Source organism: Colossoma macropomum, unplaced genomic scaffold (genome assembly GCF_904425465.1).
Source record: "Colossoma macropomum unplaced genomic scaffold, Colossoma_macropomum, whole genome shotgun sequence".
NCBI classification, from domain to species: domain Eukaryota; kingdom Metazoa; phylum Chordata; class Actinopteri; order Characiformes; family Serrasalmidae; genus Colossoma; species Colossoma macropomum.
Window position 1 is genome coordinate 11501083 of NW_023494804.1, and position 21644 is coordinate 11522726.

A 21644-nucleotide genomic window follows, 5' to 3' on the forward strand; every position below is an offset into this window, starting at 1 on the left:
AATATTTAAAATGGCAGGTTTTTAACACTCAAACTAAACTTTTACTGTTTTTACTAAAAAGGGGAGCCTTTATTCTGCTTTTGTAATAAAAAAGAAATATATGAACAAGTTTCAGGTCTCTTACCATGTGGACCAAGTACTTACTCATTTATAGACCATTTCCTACAGCGTTAAACCTGTCCTACAAGATGACTGAATGGTGCTCCTTGTTTTGTCATTCCTGTTTCACTGTCATCAAACCTGTTTGTGAAAGACGGTGAACTGCTCTGTGAGTTCTGAGATTTTGAGACTTGCTGGCAGAGTGCTTTTCACCTCCGCACACGAGGATGCCATCTTCTATAATTTAACTCTCTCAAGCTCCTTGGCTATTTTAAAACCTCAGTACTTACGTAACCTTCAGCTCAGGGAATCTGACACAACACCAAAGGTATTTTGTTATAGTGTAAATATGTTACATTGAAATTTTTGACCAATTTTAAGCTTGAGTTTGTGTATCAATGTCTTATTTTGGAGAGAAAGTGTGTTCTATTGACATTATGTATAGTTAGTTTTTTATACAACTGACAGTATTACGTGCATAATTTCTCATAAAAATGTCTGTATACTTTGTCTAACTTGTTTTATTATTGGTTTTGTCTGTTAGGAATGTTTTACGTGATCAGTAGAGTAGCCTAAAAGAACTACAGTAGACCTTAGAATATCCATCACCTGTCAGCATTGAAAAAGTTTGTTAGGCCATATTTTTCTCCTTTATGAGATAATTTGGAATTAAAGGGGAACTCCTCCAATTTTTCAAAAATTCTACCTAATTAAATGGTTGAGATGTAATTTCATCCAGAAGGGTTTGAGGTGAAATGCTTTGTTCTAGAGAGACTTGCCGGGTCCAAATTGTTCACAGTTGTGGTGATAGGTACTGGACCTCTAAAGTTTAAAGCCTCTGAAAGCTTCCTCACAGAAAGTTATTACATAAAATGGTTGTATGTATGCTGCCTGATGTCTGGCACATTATTTTATAAAAGTTTTACAAAAAGCATTTGGCCTGAAATGTACTTTTTTGATCCAGTCCTGGCGGAGACGTACCTGAAGGGTGTTTTAAGGCAATATAGTACGCAAAGGAAAGCTATTTTTTTTTTTATCTTTACCACTATTTTACCATTGTCAGTATTATTTATAAAAACTTAGAAGATGCGTGTAGGTTCACTGGTAGTTTTGGATAGTAAATAAAATGGCTATATTTGTGTTGTATACATTGTGACCTCAGGTTCCTATCACCACCACTGTAAAGAAAAAAAATCAGAGTCTGTTAGTTTCTCTACATTCAATTACATCAAACAACTCAGTGAATCTCTATAGGTCTCAAGGACCAATTATCCAGAAACTTTGAAAATTTGGTGGAATTCCCCTTTAAGAAAGTGCTTGAGAGAAAGAGGTGTTAGCACATTACAGGGTATGTTACCAACAAAACTGAATGAAAAAAGTAACTAAAAGTGAATTACTGAAATGAAATTGAGGAAAAAGTAGATTTCTTTCCTCACAAATATACTTGAATATTAATGTTATCATTTGAAAATACACAATCTGTCAAAAGCTTGACTGAACACCTCTGGTAGACCTGAACGTTTCAGTAACTTAAAAAAAGTTAAAAATTAGCCTAAATTGCCCACAGCATGATTAGTTGACTCAGGTTTTAAGTATTTTATTCCTCACGATGGAACAACCCAATGAAATAAGGTTGTAAATATAAAGCTAACCGGCTACTATGAGGCACGTGATCCTTACAACACTTTGAATCAGACGGTTGTGGATTATCGGAAGTGCATGAACTCATGAAGGAGCCGTGTGTCGACTATTTTGTCTCACTTGAGTTTTATGACCAGTGAATGTTGGTGTACATGTAACAGGACCGACAAAATGTCTTCCAAGACGAAAAGTGAGAAAACAGACAAATCTGAAAAGGCTCTGGCAGCGGAAAAGGAACAATTCGTCAAACTACAGGTAACGAATAATCCCGAGCAGTCCAGAGCACACTGAGAAACAGTTTAATGAAGTCTTATTTATGAAAGCCCCTTTCCGCCACTGGAGAAAAATCTATAAACATTTAGAAAGTCAAATATCTCCATAATTATGACTTAGTATCTCTTTTTTTGTGTTAATCCTCTCATAATTATGAGAAATTCAAAAGTCACAATGGACAGAGTAAATTATTATTATGAGATGCTAAGTCATGAGATGTTATAATTATGACAGTAAGTCATTATGAGATACCAAGTCATAATTCTGAGAAAGTAAGTCATAATTATAAAATGTCATACTTATGAGAAAGTAAGCAATTATTATGAGATTCTAAGTCATAATTATGAGAAAGTAAGTCATAATTATGTGTTGCTAAGTCGTACTTATGGGATTGTATGTCATAATCATGACATAGTAAGTCATTATTCTGAGATTCTAAGTCATAATTATGAAATGTTAAGTCATTATGAGAAAGTAAGTCATAATTATGAGATGCTATGTCATAATTATGAAAGACGTTCTCATTAATGGCTATATATTTTTTCCAGTGGTGGAATACTTTACACTTTGTTGTCCACTTCATAATGACAGTTCCCTGTGATGGGACTTTATTTGAGCATAAGAATGCAATCTTGGGCCACTCATCCCGTAAACCTCAGTCTACAGACACATTTGTAGACGTAATTTGAAGTCCAGTTATATTTGAGAAAATACCTCAGAAATCTCTTAACACTGGATGATATTCAGATCATAAACTTAATTTAAAAAGTGGGTTTGCACTTCCCTGGACGTTCAATAAGACGCAGTGCTGACAAATGTATTTAATGCTGTTTTAAAGAACTGATTTCTTCCCTCACTTCACAGCTCCAGAGCATTGGAAAGTCCATCACCACTGCTGAAGCACCAATAAAGGAGAAATATGCTCGCAGTATCTTTCAGAACTATGGCTGTTTTCCATTCTCTTTCTTTTGGTTCTTTTTTATCTAAATTGTTTAGGAGAAGCATTTGGAGTCTAACCTTGGTGAAAGGATGTCATTTCCATTCTGGTCTAAGCTGGTATGTGCTGGTTTATGCTGCTCTGGTGCTGGTTTAACTGGTCACCCGGCATGGTCATGCTGGTTGATGGGCATACCAGCATCCAAAACACCACATATGCTGGTTAGACCTTCTAACGTTCACTTTTCAGTAGTTATTTACTTGGCGTTTCTGAGAATGTTGCAAAAAATTGTACACTGGACTAAATTTTCTCTGTGTATTTTGTGTGACGGGATGGACATGCTATGATTGACAGACTCTATTACGGAGGGAGAAAACAACAAAAAAAGCTAAATTTACCAGCTCTTGAACCATTTTAAAACGAGTAAGTGACAGTGCATTAGTTTCTATGGCTAAGTAAGTTTGTGTTATATGGATGCAAAACTCAGGACACAGCTAAATTATTATATTTTGCATAAAATGATTTTTATATTAAATTAAGTGCGAAGAAACAGATACATATTTGAGCATAGAAAAAGTTAAATTTAGTAATATTCTAGATGGAACGTTGATGACTTAAAATGCCTGTATTGCTAATGTAATTATAAATAAGAACATACCATTGTCACATGCAATACACTTATTTACAGATTTTTGTCCCTTTTACGTGGCATCAAACATTGTGGCTCTCTTTTCATGGAATGACTCTATATAGCAGTTAAGGCTGGTTCAGTATGACAATATATATTGTTATTGTGATACATTATGTCACAATACAATACACTAAGCTTTTCTGAACATATAGGGTATATCATCAACACTTGCAGAACATTGACCCACTGCATGTTTCATTATTCATTCTCTATAAATTATAAAGGACAAAAGTAGCCCCGTTTGACTGGATTTAGTGGAGCACAGTACGCTAAACATTGAATAAAAAATTCCTTGAAGTATCGCATTATTATATTTCAAACCTCTAATAGCAGATATGTTTCTATTTAATTCCTGGCCAAAAAAAGAATTAAGACACTAACCTAGAGCAATCAATCTAGGTCATAACTGACTTAAGAGATATTAACAACTCTTTAGTTTGTTCTCTTTGCTCTCAAAGTGGTCAATACTTAACATTAGTACAGAGATCCTGTTGGGAACACATAAAGAAGGTGGAGCTGTAACGTTCTGGTCCCATGCTGTGAGCTTACCTCTGGCCAGCAGTGCCATCCTGAGCTGGAAGTTCTGCCACATGGTGCACAAGCTCTTACGGGATGGTCATCCCAACGTGAGTCCTCTCATTTTATCCAAAGTGTTGTGAAATGCAAATAAGGCTCAGAATTGTATGATTACAAAGGGCAGTGATGATATAATTTGCCTTCCCATGACCACTTTCTTTCCACTTTTCTTTCCCATGACCACTATTCTTTCCACTTTCAGACCGTGCGAGATAGCCGTGGACACGTCCCCAGTATTAAGCAAATGGGAACTTTATGGGTAGGGAAATAAAAATCTACTATTAGAAGTAATTGGAGGTTCTTTATACTGATTATTATTTTGTTAGTAGTGTATATTTTTATTATTTAGTATTGATCAAGACTGTTAACACTGATTCAACATTGTTTTTGGATATTTAAGCACATCACAAGCTTAATTTTGTCTTGTCTTGTGTAGGGAAGCCTCCATGACCGATATGGTCACATTGTTGCTCTGTATGCGAAGTTCCTGTGCATCAAAATAGACTTCCACTGTAAGGTGAGGCTATGCAGAAGACAGTGCGGTGCTGTTTGTGGTATTTACTTAAAAATTGAAGTCATTTTAGCTAAAAGTGAAGTGCTGACTCTGTAAAATATAGACACTGTTCATGTTGATTGTTGCCATTGCAGCACAAAGAGATTCCAGCAAATCTCGAAACTCCAGACGAGGTACTTGAGAGGACTATTGCAGTAGATATCAACAAAGTGTGAGTACTTTCTTCAGTGTGCCTTTGGTCCTGTTAACTGTAATTCTAATGCATAGAAAAAAAACTTTGATCTACTATGTTCAGGTTTGAAACAACTGGTGAGGTGCTCGACTACATGGATGCAGCACTTTTGCTACAAGAAACAGGTAAGTCCACTTTATCATTCTATTATAAATCAGCATTAATTGTTGATGCTTAATTTATCGGATGTTAACTTCACAAACACTTTAAAATAAAGCCTTCATAACTTCAAAGGTATATGGCTTGCTATTTTTATAAAGCGTCTTAAGTGTTTTCCTATATTGCTGTGCATGTGATGCAGTTTTCAGACAACTTGAAACCAACTCTACAAGCTCGACCACTCCAGTGGGGCAGTGCCGCCTGGCTCCTCTGGTCTTGGTCATCCAGGACTGCAGCCCCCTCTATCACTACTTGGTCAAGCTCCTCTTCAAGCTGCACGGTCGTGAGTAGAGTCCATTTTATGCCAGGGTTGTCCAGTTCTTTCAAATCCAGCAGATGTCACTCTAATAACTAATATAGCAAGATTAGAAATAGGAATAAAGTTGGAATGCAGACCAAATATTGAGGGCTGTGGCAATAATTGTGACACGTCACTGCTTTTGTGACAAAAGCTATTGGTATCTCTGTTGGAGAATGATAAAAAAAGTACTTTAAAAAGTAGTTTAGTCAAAAGTGCTCCATAATTTAGGTCTACAAAATGCTGTTTAAATTGAGCTTTGTGAAAATTGTGAATTGTGAGTTGTGTAAATTCTTTGTTGGATTTTTGCTCAGTTTCTCTACCCAATTTAATCATTTAGTCACTGACTAAGAAATAAACAATGAAAAGATATCAAAAAATTTTACTAACACAGTTTTCAAAAAATGGTCTAGTTAATTTCATTCAGCACAGGTAAATGTTCTTTGTCTAAGCGCTGATGTCACTCTATGTGAAGGTGAGGAACTATTAAAGCACAGGGCTCTCTGAGTTAATTCACCTTTTCATTCTTTCTTGGATACAGAAATTTAGGTCACTTTGTTGCTTCTGAGCAGCACACAGAGGCTCAAGTCATATAACTTGAACTCGAGTCCGACTTAAGTCACGAATTTGATGACTTGAGACTCGACTTGACAAAATCCAAAAAGATTTGCGACCCAACTTTGACTCGAACACCAATGACTCGGACTTTGACTCGGACTTGAGTTTCATGACTCGGAATGACTACAGACCCAAAATGGAAGAAATGTTGGGATAGTCTGACTGCAGACGGGACTCTATACAGCTGCTTACTTTTCATGTAAATGGATTTGTTATCTCGTAAATGTGATACACAGCAGCATCGCCAAATGTCTGATACTGTGTTAATGCTTGGCTTATTTTATTCTAGAAGACAAGTGAAGCGTTTAGAGTTTAAGTTCAGCTCCATAAGCTGGAACCAGGTGAAGCATCAACAGCATCAGCAAGCCCTCGTTTAACACTTAAACTTCAGTCTTACTGGTGAAACTTACCAGGTGAAAAACAAAACCAAAAACAGCTCTGTCTGTTTCAATGATTTCAACAGCTTCTGCAGGTAAAATAAGCACAACATTCACCACAAGGCTGAATTTCATTGCAATTAACAGTGCAGCAGTTACGTTCTGGTGCTGCATCCGATTCAGTTCCCCCTCAAATTCACATCCCCTTCACAAATCAAGTCCTTGGTCATGCATTCACTAAACAGAAATCAACGGCAAACGAAAAAGTTCAGGAAATGTCAACATTACACAGCCGTTTGTTATTGATTGTGTCAACCTTTCAGCTGTACAGCCTTCTTTGAACTTGTTCACTTTCTGTAGTTTCAGTGTTGCTTGGTGACTTGAGTGTCAAGACTTGAGACTGACTTGTTACTTGCAACTTAGTGACTTGTTCCCACCTGTAGTGGCACAACTCTCTAACTGCCTAATCTTCAAGAGGTACTGCTGCAGTCTAAATCAGGGCCCTCCACAGTCAGGACTGGTGGGGCTGGGTGATAATCATAGTCACGGGCTAGGAACTGGCAAAATCGGAAACTCATGAAATCCAACAATAAAAAATCAAGCAGTTGCAGTTGAAGTTTAACCACATTCATTGTCGTGTTTTTATTTTTTTTTGGTTCTCAATGTGCTAAATGTAAACTGTTTTTTTGATTTAACTGAGATGCAGTGCTAAAAATCTCAGGAGAAATGTTGACTAAACTAAGTTGAGAAATAAAAAACAAGCTATGTAGAAGGTTGATAAAGATGGATTTCACAGAGTTTTCAACATTTCTGCATAATTAAATGGTTAAGCTGTAGACAAAGTCATTCAGATACATACTAACTTGTGTGAAGAGTTTAATGTCTCTAAAAGCTCCCTCACAGAAAGTTATTACAAGAAATAGTTATAAATACATGGCCTGATGCATGAGACATTATTTTAAGTTAGTTTTGCAAAAGCATTTTACCTAAAATGCATGTTTTTTTTAATCCATTCATTTCAGGGAGGTACATGCAGGATTTTGTAAGGCAAGTACCCAAAGGAAACTGATCTTGTTTCAGATTTTGCACTATTTTACCATCATCAGCATTACATATTAAACTCAGAGGACACATGTAGGTTCACTGGTCTGTGTGGGTAGTAAATATAATGGCCATATTTGTGTTGTAGATGTTGTGACCCCTGGTTCCTATCACCACCATGTCTGTAGTTTCTCTACAGTGAACCATTTCACAACAAACCACTCTGAATGACTTTGGGTACATCTCAATGATTGAATTATGATGCTGAAAATTTGGTAGTAATTTAAAATTTCAAGTTGACCTGCCTTTTAATTATTTTGTGTGTGGTTCATAAATGTAATGTTCATTAAATGTGAGGGGCAGCTGGTGTTCAAAATGGTCTAAACAAGAAAAAAATGTTTTGAAAACTTTTTTGCTCATCTTTAACAAGGATGCCAAAAATTCTAGAGTGCACTGTAAATCTCCAACAGGGCATGCTTGTTTAACTTCCTGCTGCTTAGCAAAAGCACCGAACTGTCATTCACTTTATTTACCATCTATAGCTTTGAGTAAATGTTCACATGTACTGAATAAGTCTTTTGGTTGTGTATCAAAGGTATACCAGTGGATGCTCTGCTAGGACATCGGGAGCGATTCCGCGACCAGTTCGACAAGTAAATACTACATTTGCCCTTTTATTGTATTTTTTGTCAGCAGACTGTTGAACTGAACATGTTTTGGTTCTGTTTATCCTCCTCAGTCTTACCCAGTTCTTTGAGAAAGCCAGAGGCATGGAGTTCTTCAAGACTATCATCCAGATCCCTGACCTTCCTGATGTGAGGGCAACAGTTTCTGTCACCATTACACATTATTCAAAGTGCATCATTCTGTAGATGTCTACACTTAAATAATACCTAATGTATGATATTTAGACTTACATGAATATGTTCTATACTTAAATAATAGCCAGCATATGGTACTAAAACTTATATGCATATGCTCTATACCTGTATAATAATTCATGTTTGGTACTAAAACTTATATAAATATACTCTACACCTGAATAATTGTTAATATCTGGTGCTAATATGTGATATTTAAACTTTTATGAATATGCTCTATACCTAAATAATAGCTGATGTATGGTGCTAAAACTTACATGAATGTGTTATGTGTCTAAATAATAGACAATGTATAATAGATAATGGTATATAAGCGTAAATGTGTGTACTCCATACCTAAGTAATAGTTAATGTATTATACTATATGAATATGACCAACACTCAGAGAATAGGAAATTAGTGGTGTTTATTGTGAATGAATATGCACTACACCTAAATAATAGCTAATGTGTGCTATTTAAACTTAAATGAATGTGTACAGTCCCCTCCAAATTTTCCTCCGAGCGGCTTCGTTGGCTGACCATGTCAAGCCAGTGGTGGTTCGCAATCAAGAACTGCCTGATGATGACGACACAGAGACTCAGCTGGATTTTGGTGAAGCCCCTGGATACCAAATGGTATGGTGACTTGTCATTTCCAGCACTGAACTAACTGAACTGCAACAGACTTTTTATTTGCGTTTAAAAGTTGACATACTGAACACAGTTTCCCTGACAGTGCCATAACTGTCTAAAACATAATATGTTTTTTATTTCATGGACAGTTCTATGCATACAACCAGTATGACCCACCAAATGATGTACCAGTGCAAAGGTAATGGACCTGGATTTGAAGTGATTTGGTTCTTTAGCATTTCCGTCCAAGATTTCTTCTTTCAGTAGCCTGTTTATCCTGTTCTCAGGGAGACTGAGGCAGACTCTTTGAGGAGAGAGCTGGAAGCAGTGAAGCCTGAGCTCCAGATGTTCAAAGCAGAGGTAAAGTGTTTGTGTGCATATTAGTATGTTCCAGTCTGTTTGTTGTTTTATATGGTTAATATGTAATTTGGTACAAGGTATATTATTGGTCTCATTATATGCCAATAAGCCAGATTTCAAGGGAGGAGCCAAACTGACAATCTACAAGTAAACAAAAATATAGAATAAACATGAAGCCAAACATAGCATCCACAAAAACCCACACATAATAAAGTACATCAAAACATGTTAATGGTATCAAGGTTTTAGCTGGAATGTCAATGGAATATCAAACACTTATAGTGATGCACCAAAATGGGAATTATTTAAAATAAAGAAACTGGGACTAAATCCACCTGGATTAGTATTAGAATTTAGAACCACTGACCAATTGCGCTTGCACAAAGAGGAATTTGACCTCTGCAGTTAACCCATCCATGCAGTGAAACATCCACATATACACACACTTGCCGGCAGTGAGTACACTTGCCCTGAGCGGTGGGCAGCCCTATCCACAGTGCCCGGGAAGCAGGTGGTGTTTAACTGCCTTGCTCAAGGGCACTTCAGTCATGTCCTGTCGGCTCAGGAGATCAAGTCAGCAGTCTTTCAGTCACAAGGCTGGTTCCCTAACCTCCAGCCCACGACTGCCCCATAACAGATACACATAACATTTAAAGTAAAATTAATAGAATGTAGACATTTTAGCCTAATAGCCCAGCATCCCCTAAAAGTTCCAGAATCCAAAAAACATGTCATCAAATATTGAAATGAAATGAAATATTGTTCAAATTGAATCATCCAAACCCAATATTTTTTTAAGCATCTGCTAGTGACGGTATTATATCATTGTGCATCCCTGCTTATCGTCATATATAGTGCATTAGTTTATGACATTGTTAAATAGCCGTTTAAATGAGGTTTAATTAAAAGTTGTGTTTATACCTGCCTGCAGGCCCAGCGTGCTGTGGTCCAGCTGAAGGAGAAGGTGAATATGCTGGAAGCAGAGCTGGAGGAGCAGCGCACCCATAAGCAGATGGCCCTAGTGGAGAACGAGCATCTCCGCATGGAGGTGGAGTCTCTCAGGACCCAGAGTGCTGTGGCTGCCAGCCTACAGGCTTCAGCAGATGATGCAGGCAGTGAGTGCTTGTCAGACAGTTCTGGCTCTTTTATGTCTTATGGAAGCTAGCACATTTTTGGCATAATCAGGGTGCTCTGTGGGAGGACGTGTAAGGTGTTTTTCTCAACATATAGTTGGATCTTGAACAGGGGAAGGATTGGGGAAGGACTTGGGCATTTTCATTTTTATCAAGCAGGAAATATCATCATCATCATCATCATCATCATCGTTAACCGCTTAGTCCAGATAGGGTCGCGGTGCAGGAAATATCACTAAAGAAATACAACACAGAAAAACATCAGGGAGCTGGTACTTATTTTGAGGACTACAAGTCCACAAAACGGAAAGGAAATAAAAAAAATGAAAAGAGCTTAGTGAATTTATGACTATTTATTAACCTCTTAACCTGCAAGATTCCATTAATCAGTCCAATACAAAATTTGCAAATAGTTTTGTAATAATTACCTAATTATGCAATACAACTGAAATGTATATGATGCTTTATTATGTATGTGTTAAATATATTTAAGTCTGCTATTCTTAAGTATTTACATACAGTTGTTTGCAAAAGTTTGTATACCCCTGGTCAAATTACATGTTTTATTGTGAAAACAAGTTAATACATCTTCTACAGGGAACCCATTCATACATTGCATTTTTAGGGCACAATTTCCATTTATTTTCCATTTATTTGCTTAGTTTAAAATATTGGAAAACAATTGGAATACAATACAAAATGTGCCAAATTTTATGTTATATCACTCAGAAAACAAGCAAAACAACAACACTTTTGCATACAAATGTATATGCCAATATATGTATACAAAGGTAAGTATATTGAAATAGATCCACATATTTGTAATACTTTGAATTTTTCATATTTACTTGTATATCAGAAATATATGTAAATATATTTGCTGAGAGAAATGACCTGTCACATCCATATTTTAATTTTTTGTGAGTAGGACAAGGTGTATCTAGGAGGCAAAAGTTTCTATACCCCCGGTCAAATGACATGTTTTATTGTTAGGAAAACAAGTTAATGCATCTTCTACAGGGAACACATTCATACATTGCATTTTTAGGGCACAATTTACATTTATTTGCTTAGTTTAAAATATTGGAAAACAATTAGAATACAATACAAAATGTGCCAACTTTTGCACAGGCCAAATTTTATGTGTTATTACTTAGAAAATAAGCAAAACAGCAACACTTTTGCATACAACTGTATATGCCAATATATGCATATAAAGGTCAGTATATTGAAATATATCCACATACATAATACTTGAATTTTTCATATTTACTTATATATCAGAAATATATGTAAATATATTTCCTAAATAAATCGTTGGTAAATTGTTTTAATTTAGTTTTTGCCTAAAACATCAGGTCACAGAAAATTAATAATTTGGATAAAACTTGAACTTTTATGCTAATTAACAAGCACTGTCCCAAATCAATCAATCAATCAATCAATCAATCAATAAATAAAAGCAAGCCTGCATATTAAGGGGTTAAACATCAGGTTAACAGGTGTCTCAGGGAAAGATGAGAGACAAAGCATAGGAATATTCATAATGAACAAAAAGGGAAATCAAAAATTAGAAAACATGAAGAGAAAAAAAGAACAAAGAAACAAACAAAAGCAATATGAACGAACACAAAATCACACTGAAACAATGCCTGGCAAGGAACATGATATAAATACTATAAATTATAAATACTATATACAGTCATGGCTGAAAGTGTTGGCACCCCTGACATTTTTCCAGAAAATGAAGTATTTTTCCCAGAAAATTATTGCAATTACACATGTTTTGTTATACACATTAATTTCCTTTGTGTGTATTGGAACAACACAAAAAAACAAAGAAAAAAAAGCCAAAAATGATAAAATTTCACACAAAACTCCAAAAATGGGCTGGGCAAAATTATTGCCACCTTTTCAAAATTGTGGGTAAATAACTTTGTTTCAAGCATGTGATGCTCGTTCAAACTCACCTGTGGAAAGTAACAGGTGTGGGCAATATAAAAATCACACTGAACCCAGATAAAAAGGAGAGAAGTTGACTCAATCTTTGCATTGTGTGTCTGTGTGTGCCACACTAAGCATGGAGAACAGAAAGAGGAGAAGAGAACTGTCTGAGGACTTGAGAACCAAAACTGTGGAAAAATATCAACAATCTCAAAGTTACAAGTCCATCTCCAGAGATCTTGATGTTCCTTTGTCCAAGTTTACAACCCATGGCACTGTAGCTAATCTCCCTGGACGTGGACAGAAGAGAAAAATTGATGAAAGGTTGCAACGCAGGATAGTCCGGATGGTGGATAAGCAGCCCCAATCAAGTTCCAAAGAAATTCAAACTGTCCTGCAGGCTCAGTGTGCATCAGTATCAGCGCGAACTATCTGCTGACATTTGAATGAAATGAAACGCTATGGCAGGAGACCCAGGAGGACCCCACTGCTGACACAGAGACATAAAAAAGCTTGACTGCAGTTTGCCAAAATGTATGTGAGTAAGCCAAAATCCTTCTGGGAAAATGTCTTGTAGACTGATGAGACCAAGATAGAGCTTTTTGGTAAAGCACATCATTCTACTGTTTACCGAAAACAGAATGAGGCCTACAAAGAAAAGAACACAGTACCTACAGTCAAATATGGTGGAGGTTCAAAGATGTTTTGGGGTTGTTTTGCTGCCTCTGGCACTGGGTGCCTTGACTGTGTGCAAGGCATCGTGAAATCTGAAGATTACCAAAGGATTTTGGGTCCCAATTTAGGGCCCAATGTCAGAAAGCTGGGTTTGCGTCCTAGGTCATGGGTCTTCCAGCAGGACAGTGACCCCAAACATACTTCAAAAAGCACCCAGAAATGGATGGAAATAAAGCGCTGGAGAGTTCTGAAGTGGCCAGCAATGAGTCTGGATCTAAATCCCATTGAACATTTGTGGAGAGATCTTAAAATTGCTGTTGGGAGAAGGCACCCTTCAAATATGAGAGACCTGGAGCAGTTTGCAAAAGAAGGGTGGTCCAAAATTCCAGTTGAGAGCTGTAAGAAGCTTGTTGATGGTTATAGGAAGTGATTGATTTCAGTTATTTTTTCCAAAGGGTCTGCAACCAAATATTAAGTTGAGGGTGCCAATAATTTTGTCTGGCCCATTTTTGGAGTTTTGCGTAAAATTATATCATTTTTGGCTTTTTTTTCTTTGTTTTTTTTGTGTTGTTCCAATACACACAAAGGAAATTAATATGTGTATAACAAAACATGTGTAATTGCAATAATTTTCTGGGAAAAATACTTCATTTTCTGGAAAAATGTCAGGGGTGCCAACACTTTCAGCCATGACTGTAAATAATATAAATACAGACACAAAAGTACAAATGCTTGGGAACAATGGTACGAGACAAGGTTACAAACTAAACACAGGTGGAGATAACGAGGAGGCAGAGCTAAAGAAGAGCAAGGGAGCTGAGACTGGGGCAGATGAAGAAAAGAGTGCAGTTTGGTAGCAATAAAACAGAAAAAGTTCTCAGCATGAGAAGTGTAGCTCTGATGAATTCATGTTTATTTGATTTGTTAGTCATAGTTGTTTCAGGTACAGTTATGACAGTTATGAAAATGATTGCCGAGAGAAATGACCTGTCACATCCACATTTTAATTTTTTGTAAGTTGGACAAGGTGTATCTAGGAGGTTTATCTCTTTACCCTTCTAGAATCCAGAACAGGCCTTGTTGTCTTTATTAATAGACTAATATTGCTATGTGTGGATGTCCTTGGGGCTTTTTCTCTCAGTCTTCTGTCTGCCTTACAGGCCGGGCTCAAACCGCCCAGATGCATTTCTCCCGGCTTAAAGAGAAACACGCTGAGCTGGTCACCAGACACGCCGACCTCATGAGAAAAGTACTCAATCTTTATTTTTGGGGTAACATCTTTCTAATAAACACTTCCAGTCAGCCTAGGGGTCCTTCCTCTTGTCCTGTGTAACCCTCTGGTTTGTTTGTCAGAATGCAGACATGGTGAAGCAGCTGTCCAGCACTCAGCAAACCCAGGAGGAGTTGATCAAGACCAAAGAGCAGATGGCACAAGAGCTAGAGCAGCTCAGGCAGGAGAAGTACACAAAGGTGGAACTTTCTTATTACTGTCAAATTTCACTGTTTTGACAGGTCACAACCATCACATCCAGTCAGTAGCCTATCATTCGGTATTTAGTACACAGGTTCCCAAACCTAGTACCCCTGCCCTGCACATCATGTTTTCCCTCCCACTTCATCTTGCAAAGGGCTTGTTAATGAGTCGATTAACTGGAATAGGTGTGTTGGGAGCAGAGATAACACGAAGATGTGCAGGGCAGGGGGTACTCCAGGACCAGGTTTGGGAACCACTGCCTTAGAACCTGAAGTGGACCGCTGATGACTGCCGGAGAGCTGTGAATCTGCAGCAGAGCTTCAGTGCAATAGATCAGATAAACTAATATAAAAAAACAATGAAAATAAAAAAATTAATTACAAATGACATTCTCTCAATTTCAATTGTTTTCAAGCATTAACATCCGATAGTAAAAGCCCTTTTAATTTTAATAATAAAAATAATTTCAAGGACTTGTCTTAGCTCTGAGGAAACATCCACACACAATTCCTGTCTAGTTTTAGCAATAAGCATGGATCCAAAAGGAGAGTCAATAAAATATGGCCAACTTATGCTGATCATAAATTTTTTCTCAGTATTCAAAATCACCTGTTATGTTCATTTTCAGTGTTCATAATTAAATTTTTGTTGTCTACTAGAATAGCTTTACATGCTTCAATGTTTCAAAACCACATTATTTTTCTCATACTGTACATTCATCCTCTGTCTGAAACACTCTGTTAGACTCTTCACGGCCTTCAGCAGTTGATGTGTATTGCGTGAGGGTGTGCCGAGCTTGCTGGCAGGCGGGCAATTAGGATTGTGTTATGAGATTGCATCACCTTGTATCAAAGGAAAAGGGCTGGAATTCCAACTAAGCATTTCAGACAGAGAAAGGTAGTTTCTGTAGGAGAGAGTTTCTCCCTCTGGCATGTACTTTGGGCTTTATAACTTTGCAGACCATTTACATGCACAAAAAGTTATACAATCAGGGAAAGGGAAAAACTGGAAATGCAAAGTAGGTCCCCTTTAAGCCATCTAAAGAACCACAATCACAAATCTTTTATTTTTTTCTCTTTGTATTTTCAGCTCACAGACACTTCTAACAATATTTAAAAAGTTTTATGACCTGACAAATGGTTCGATAGACTGTACATGCAAAATTAAAAAATAGGAGGCACTATGAATTTTATTATCAAAAAATAGCCAAATTCCTGAAGATAGCAAAATTCTCAAATAATGACCAATGGCACATGGCATGTAGCCTTTTTGTGTCTGTACTTTTGCCCATTTTTATAGATAACATGTTATACAGTGTCAGATGCTATATTAGTCAAGCATACTTGAGATTACTTCACCACTTGACTTGGACAAATATTTGACGATTTAGTCATGTAGTCCACACAGTTCTTATTGGTGGTCATAAGCTTTCATTACTTTCAACTACATTAGCCATGTAGCTCCAGCACAAAGCTAAAGAAACAAACTTCAGACTATTGATTTAGTGCCATTTAAAAAGCAAGGAATTATGTATAATAATTTATTTACATTGCCTTTCTGCATAGATTACTGTTTACACATTTAAACATATGTGATTTGCTTTGTTATTACGTTTAGGCTGAATCACAGAAGGCGGAAATTGTGCGATTGAAGCAGGAGCTGCAGAGTGGGAAAGCTGAAATAATGCAAGTTCAGACTGCTCTGCAGAGCAAAGAAAAGGTTTGTCCCAGTGTCTCTTTATAGATTATCTTCCACCAAAGTTTATCTGTCACACTGTCTCATATTCCTGTCCCGTGTCTTACAGTCAGGAGACCAGCTGAGCAGTGTGTTGGTGGGGCTGCAGGCAGAGAAAGAGATGCTACTGCGCTCTGTGAAAGAGCTGGAGACTGAGCTCGCTAACCTACGTCAGGCTGCTCAGCTGCACCAGACCACTCTGCAGCAGGAGAGAGAGAGGAGCCAGAGAGAGATGAGCTCCCTGCAGAGCCAGCTGCAAGACAAAGTGGGTACAACACCTGAATTATAAACTCAGAAACTGTGAATCAGTTTTATTTATCCATGTACAGAACTGTGCAAAAGTCAGAGATCATCCTTTGTTAACTTCATTTCCTGCCCAACTAACCATTAAGTACAATTAATATAGTTGCTATCTTTGCCCATTTCCGTCAGGTGAGGAAAAGTTGCCTGATGTTTTTGCCCCCCATTTCTGGCAGCAGTGCATTCAATTTTGGCCTATGTTTATCTATCAAATTTTTAATTTTAATGACAAAATAACATCTCATTTTCTGAATGTTTTCATTTAGTATGGCTTATTGTCTTAAAATAATGACTCATCTTGAAACAATTATGCGTCCTCAAAGAGTAGCAACTCAGTAACAAAATGCCGCATTTTTATGTTGAAGTGGCTGACAGTTCTAGCTAACCATTTTGTGTTGTGAGAAGTTCTAGAACCCAAATTTTGACAAATGGAGGATAATGCTTATTAATTATCACAAGCAAAAGCACGCGAGGGTGACCCGTAGATTTCACTAGATGCTTGGAAAGAGGGATGAGGAAGGGGTTTTCTGTTGGTTGCAATCTGTAAAATCACCCCATCTTATACACTGCTCTTTTAAGTCCTCCCCCATTCAGACTTGGTCATTATTACTGAATTATTTGTTAAATAATCATTATGGCAAATAACTGTAAACAGTTAGTTAGTCATATTTATAAATTTGTAGCCTGAAATGTAGCTGAAAAATTCTCTTTAGTATTATTTTACCTTACAACACCCTGCATGTAGCTCTCCGCCATGAATGTGTTTAAAAAATATGTTTTAGGCCAAAACCTTATCTCAAAGTTGTCATAAAACAATGTCTTGGATATCAGGCAGTGTATTCATAACCATTTAATGTAGTAACTTTATGTGAGGAAGCTTTTAGAGGCATTAAACACTGCAGATGTCTGGTGACCACCACTGCGAACAATTCGGTAACTTTCTCTAAAATAGATAATTTCACATCAGACCACTCAGAATGACTTTGTTCACATCTCAACAATTTAAAATTAAAAATCAGTGGAATTTCCTTTTCATGTCATTGTTCTGGGGTGAGGGATAGAAAGGGAATGTGGTGCCACCACGCCAACTTTAAAGCAATCACTGGTGTACCCTCTGTTACTAGGTTATAACCTTTTATTCCCTAATTGGCAATTAAACCCAACACCTTCGAGCCCCACCTGTTCCAGTTTCTAATATTTTGCCCTATTTCATTATCTTGAGCCTTATTTCTGGCCTGAAGTACACTTAACAGAAATGTACTTCGAGTTTATTACAGCTAAACTCCCAGTCTTACCAACCAGGCCACCACAAGAAGGCAGTGTCTACCAAAATATTAACTGGCTGGGAAAGTAACTAAGCATGTGCCTCAACAGGTGTGTCGGGAGCAGCAGCAGCAGTTGGACCTGGACAAACTGAAGAGAGAGCTGGAGTTAAAAAGAGCAGAGGCACTTGGTGCCCAGACTGCTCTGCAGAGTAAAGAGGCGGTAGGTATTGCTGTATGAGTATTCTATCTCCCTCTCTTACACATGCATGCACAAAACACACACAGTGCTTTTTTGAATCCTGAAGATCCTACAGACATGCACGTAAAGTGGCATTCCAGCATAAAACTAGCATCTAATATGTTGTTTGTCAAGTTATGTAAAATTCTGTAGGGCATCGCTGTATCTCTCTGTCTCATTGTTTTGACAAAATTTATGATTTTGTGTTGTTATGTTTTCATCAATGTTCTGTTGGTCACTAATCAAGGCTTATAAATACATCTGTGCTGTTCCTCGCCCCTTCAGTAAGAGAAAAGGAGCCAAACTGAGCTAGCTATCATTTGCATTTGTAATTTGTACTTAATTTTTTTTATATATCCATGTGTGTTTCTACACTATATGGCCAAATGTGGGCATCCCTCTCAATTATTGAGTGCAGATGCTTCAGCCACATGCATTGCTAACAGGTGTATAAATGTAGCCACAAAGAGGTAGAACAAACATTAACACAACATCTATGCATCAGAAACTTCATGAAATAGGTTTTCATGGCCAAGCAGACGCATATAAGCATAAGACCAATATGTGGAATCCCAAGCATCAACTATATGGTGTAAAGTATGCCACCACTGGACTCCGGATTCAGTGGAAAAGTGTTCTGTGGAATGATGAATCACACTTCACTATCTGCCAGTCTGATGGACGAATCTGGGTTTGACAGAAACCAGGAGAACGCTACCTAATGGAATGCAAGGTCCCAAGAGAAAAGTTTGGTGGAGGTCTAGGACTACTTTTCAGGCCTTGAGCCCTTCATTACCAGTGAAGGGTAAAGTTAATGCTACTGTATCCAAAGACATTTTGGACAATTATATGCTTCTAATTTTGTGGCAACAGTTTTGGGAAGGGCCTTTCCAGTTCCAGCATGACTTGCCCCGAGGTCCACAAAGAGAGGTTGGACAAGTTTGGTTTGGAGGAACTCCAGTGGCCTGCACAGAGCCCTGATATTAAACCCACTGAACACCTTTGGGATTAATCGGAATGTCGTTTTTGAGCCAGGCCTTCTCATCCAACATCATTGTCTGGCCTTCTCAAATTCTCTTTTGACCAAATGAACTCAAATTCCAAAAACTGCAAAATCTTAAGAAGATCCCAGAAGAGTGGAGGCTGTTATAGCTGCAAAGGAGAGAGAGGGGCAACGCAATGTTCAATGGTTTCGGAATGGAATGTCCGCCAAGCTCATATGGGTATGATGGTTAGGTGTCTACTTACTTTTGGCCATATAGTGCCTCTCATTCTAGTTAACCTAAGCTGTTTTAGACGCCATACATTATTGTTATTATTATTTACTAATTCAATTCATGTTTAATTTGACTGTTTTTACTGTGTGTGCATCTGTGTTGCAGACAGGAGACCAACTTAGCAGTGTGTTGGTGGGGCTGCAGGCAGAGAAAGACATGCTGCTGCGGTCTTTGAAAGAGCAGGAGACTGAGCTCGCTAACCTGCGTCAGGCTGCTCAGCTGCACCAGACCACTCTGCAGCAGGAGAGAGAGAAGAACCAGAGAGAGATGAGCTCCTTGCAGAGCCAGCTGCAACAAATAGTACGACAGTTCATGCACACAGAGACTCCATTTAGTGTTTTCCTTATCTAATACCTGGGATTCAGTAATTGAAGAACTGTGAATAAGCTGAACTTCCTAAACTGGCCTTCTTTTGCAAGAGATTCTTTCTGAAGGGATAAAGTGTCTGATATTTCACTGACCGCTCTGCAATATGTGTATTAACAGCTGCAGAGGGAGCAGGATCAGCAGCTGGAGATTGCCAGACTGAAACGAGAGTTAGAGGAGAGGAGAGCAGAGGCGTTCAGTGCCCAAAGTGCTCTTAACAATAAGGAAATGGTAAGTTTTTTTTCTCATTGCCTGGCAATGGCAGGACCATCACCAGTGTAAAATGTGTACTTACAGCATCATACATAATTCAGGTGGTTTAACTCTGCAGTTAAAGCAATAGCCATCTATGTATGAAAACTAATGGTGACCAGTCTGCTCTCACTGCATACTGCACAAATTTTAACTTTCATGCTGTTGACATTAGCTTTTTGACTGCATTCTCTTAATTCAACTCAGGCAACAGTTTAAACCATAAATAGTAATCTATGTTGAATAATAAATTGTTTAATATTTGTATGCCCAGGAAACTACTAAATATGGAGTAGAAGCATGCCTAAACCTTAATACTCATTCAGAATGTGAACATTTATGAATATGGACGAATATGCAAATCATCCCTTGCTTCCCGGTTTTCAAACTCTGTCGTTCTCAAAACCACTCAACATCCTGTGCTTTTGCTTTTGGCAATTGGGAAATAGGCCTTTATGCAGAAACGAAAGTCTGATCTCAATGTAACATTAATAATCAGGAAATAAACTAGTGAATCATCGCACATTTATTGTTGAACATAAGTGGAACAAGTATTGCTAAATGTTGAACAGTTGTAAGGAATGCACAGTGGCGCCAAAGTTCGGAGAAGAAGTCTGTCCCCTCAGCGGCCGTCTTGGCTATGCCTCCTGGCAATTATTTCTAGTCATACAAGACCAGGCACCTGTTTTTTTACATAGAGATAGAACTATAAATCTGAGACTGAATGCCACATTAAAGTTTCAACAGATTTGAAATCATGGGTAAAATCTGACCAAAACAGCATGAATAGTTTGTAGTGTTTGGTTTAAATAACTCAGAAAAAAGGGCAGCTTTACCAGCAAGCTGATCGGATCTTTTAACTGAAGGCCAGGAGTAGCCCCATAAACAAATGGCATGTTGAGCATTGTGAGCTTTCCTATTCATTTTTCAACAAGTAAACTGCTTCCACCTCTGTAATGTCTCTGGTGCTGCTGAAAATGCTAGCGCTAGTTTTGCAGGCTAATAACTTGGCTCAACACACCACAGATCGGGCTACATTCTGTCTTCATGTCACCCCATGTCAGTCACTTGACATCACTCACTCTGATTTGAGTCTGCATCCTCTGCAAATTGGATACCATGGATAACGAACTTTTGTTGTTGTGTGTGCAGCTGTTTTTGTCTGTTCTCAAAGTAAACTCTAGCCTCTGCCAGTAACAAGGACAGTATAATGCTGCAAGAGCTCAGCACAGAAACCATGTTTACTGCCTCAGATTTGAATCTTTATCCTCAAAAGTTGTGTCAGTGAAGATTTAGTATGCTTTCATATTGTGGAGGATTTACACACACTATCCATTTTTAAACTGGCCTGCTTGTATTTAAAAATTGGTCATTTTTTACAGAACAGTGTAACCTATACACTCAAAAACTTTCCTATGGTGTGCGTTACAGGCAGGAGACGAGATAAACAGTGTGTTGGTGGGGCTGCAGGCGGAGAAGGAAGTGCTGCTGCACTCTGTGAAAAAGCAGGAGGCAGAGCTAATTACCCTGCGGCAGGCTGCTAAGCTGCACCAGGCCACTCTGGTACAGGAGAGAGAGAGGAGCCAGCGGGAGACAAGCTCCCTGCAGAGCCAGCTGCAGGCCAAGGTCAGAGTCATACCACAGACATGCAGCAACACTGTGTATAATGTTTTGG

General features: G+C 37.9%; 1 protein-coding gene across 1 annotated transcript in view; it reads left to right on the forward strand.

The window, feature by feature from the left end:
• Positions 1-314: 314 nt before the first annotated feature.
• LOC118824526 (huntingtin-interacting protein 1-related protein-like) overlaps positions 315-21644 on the forward strand; it is a 34972-nt gene continuing 13642 nt past the window's right edge. Inside the window, 24 exon segments of the mRNA XM_036594750.1 lie at positions 315-427; positions 1902-1995; positions 2878-2941; positions 4125-4267; positions 4420-4476; positions 4654-4734; positions 4866-4942; positions 5027-5088; positions 5265-5405; positions 8052-8109; positions 8196-8271; positions 8819-8830; positions 8832-8954; positions 9101-9150; positions 9239-9311; positions 10243-10426; positions 14224-14312; positions 14417-14533; positions 16155-16256; positions 16342-16536; positions 17946-18056; positions 19457-19651; positions 19838-19948; positions 21401-21595. Coding sequence (XP_036450643.1) covers positions 1912-1995; positions 2878-2941; positions 4125-4267; positions 4420-4476; positions 4654-4734; positions 4866-4942; positions 5027-5088; positions 5265-5405; positions 8052-8109; positions 8196-8271; positions 8819-8830; positions 8832-8954; positions 9101-9150; positions 9239-9311; positions 10243-10426; positions 14224-14312; positions 14417-14533; positions 16155-16256; positions 16342-16536; positions 17946-18056; positions 19457-19651; positions 19838-19948; positions 21401-21595 — 2400 coding nt within the window. The 5' untranslated portion in view covers positions 315-427; positions 1902-1911.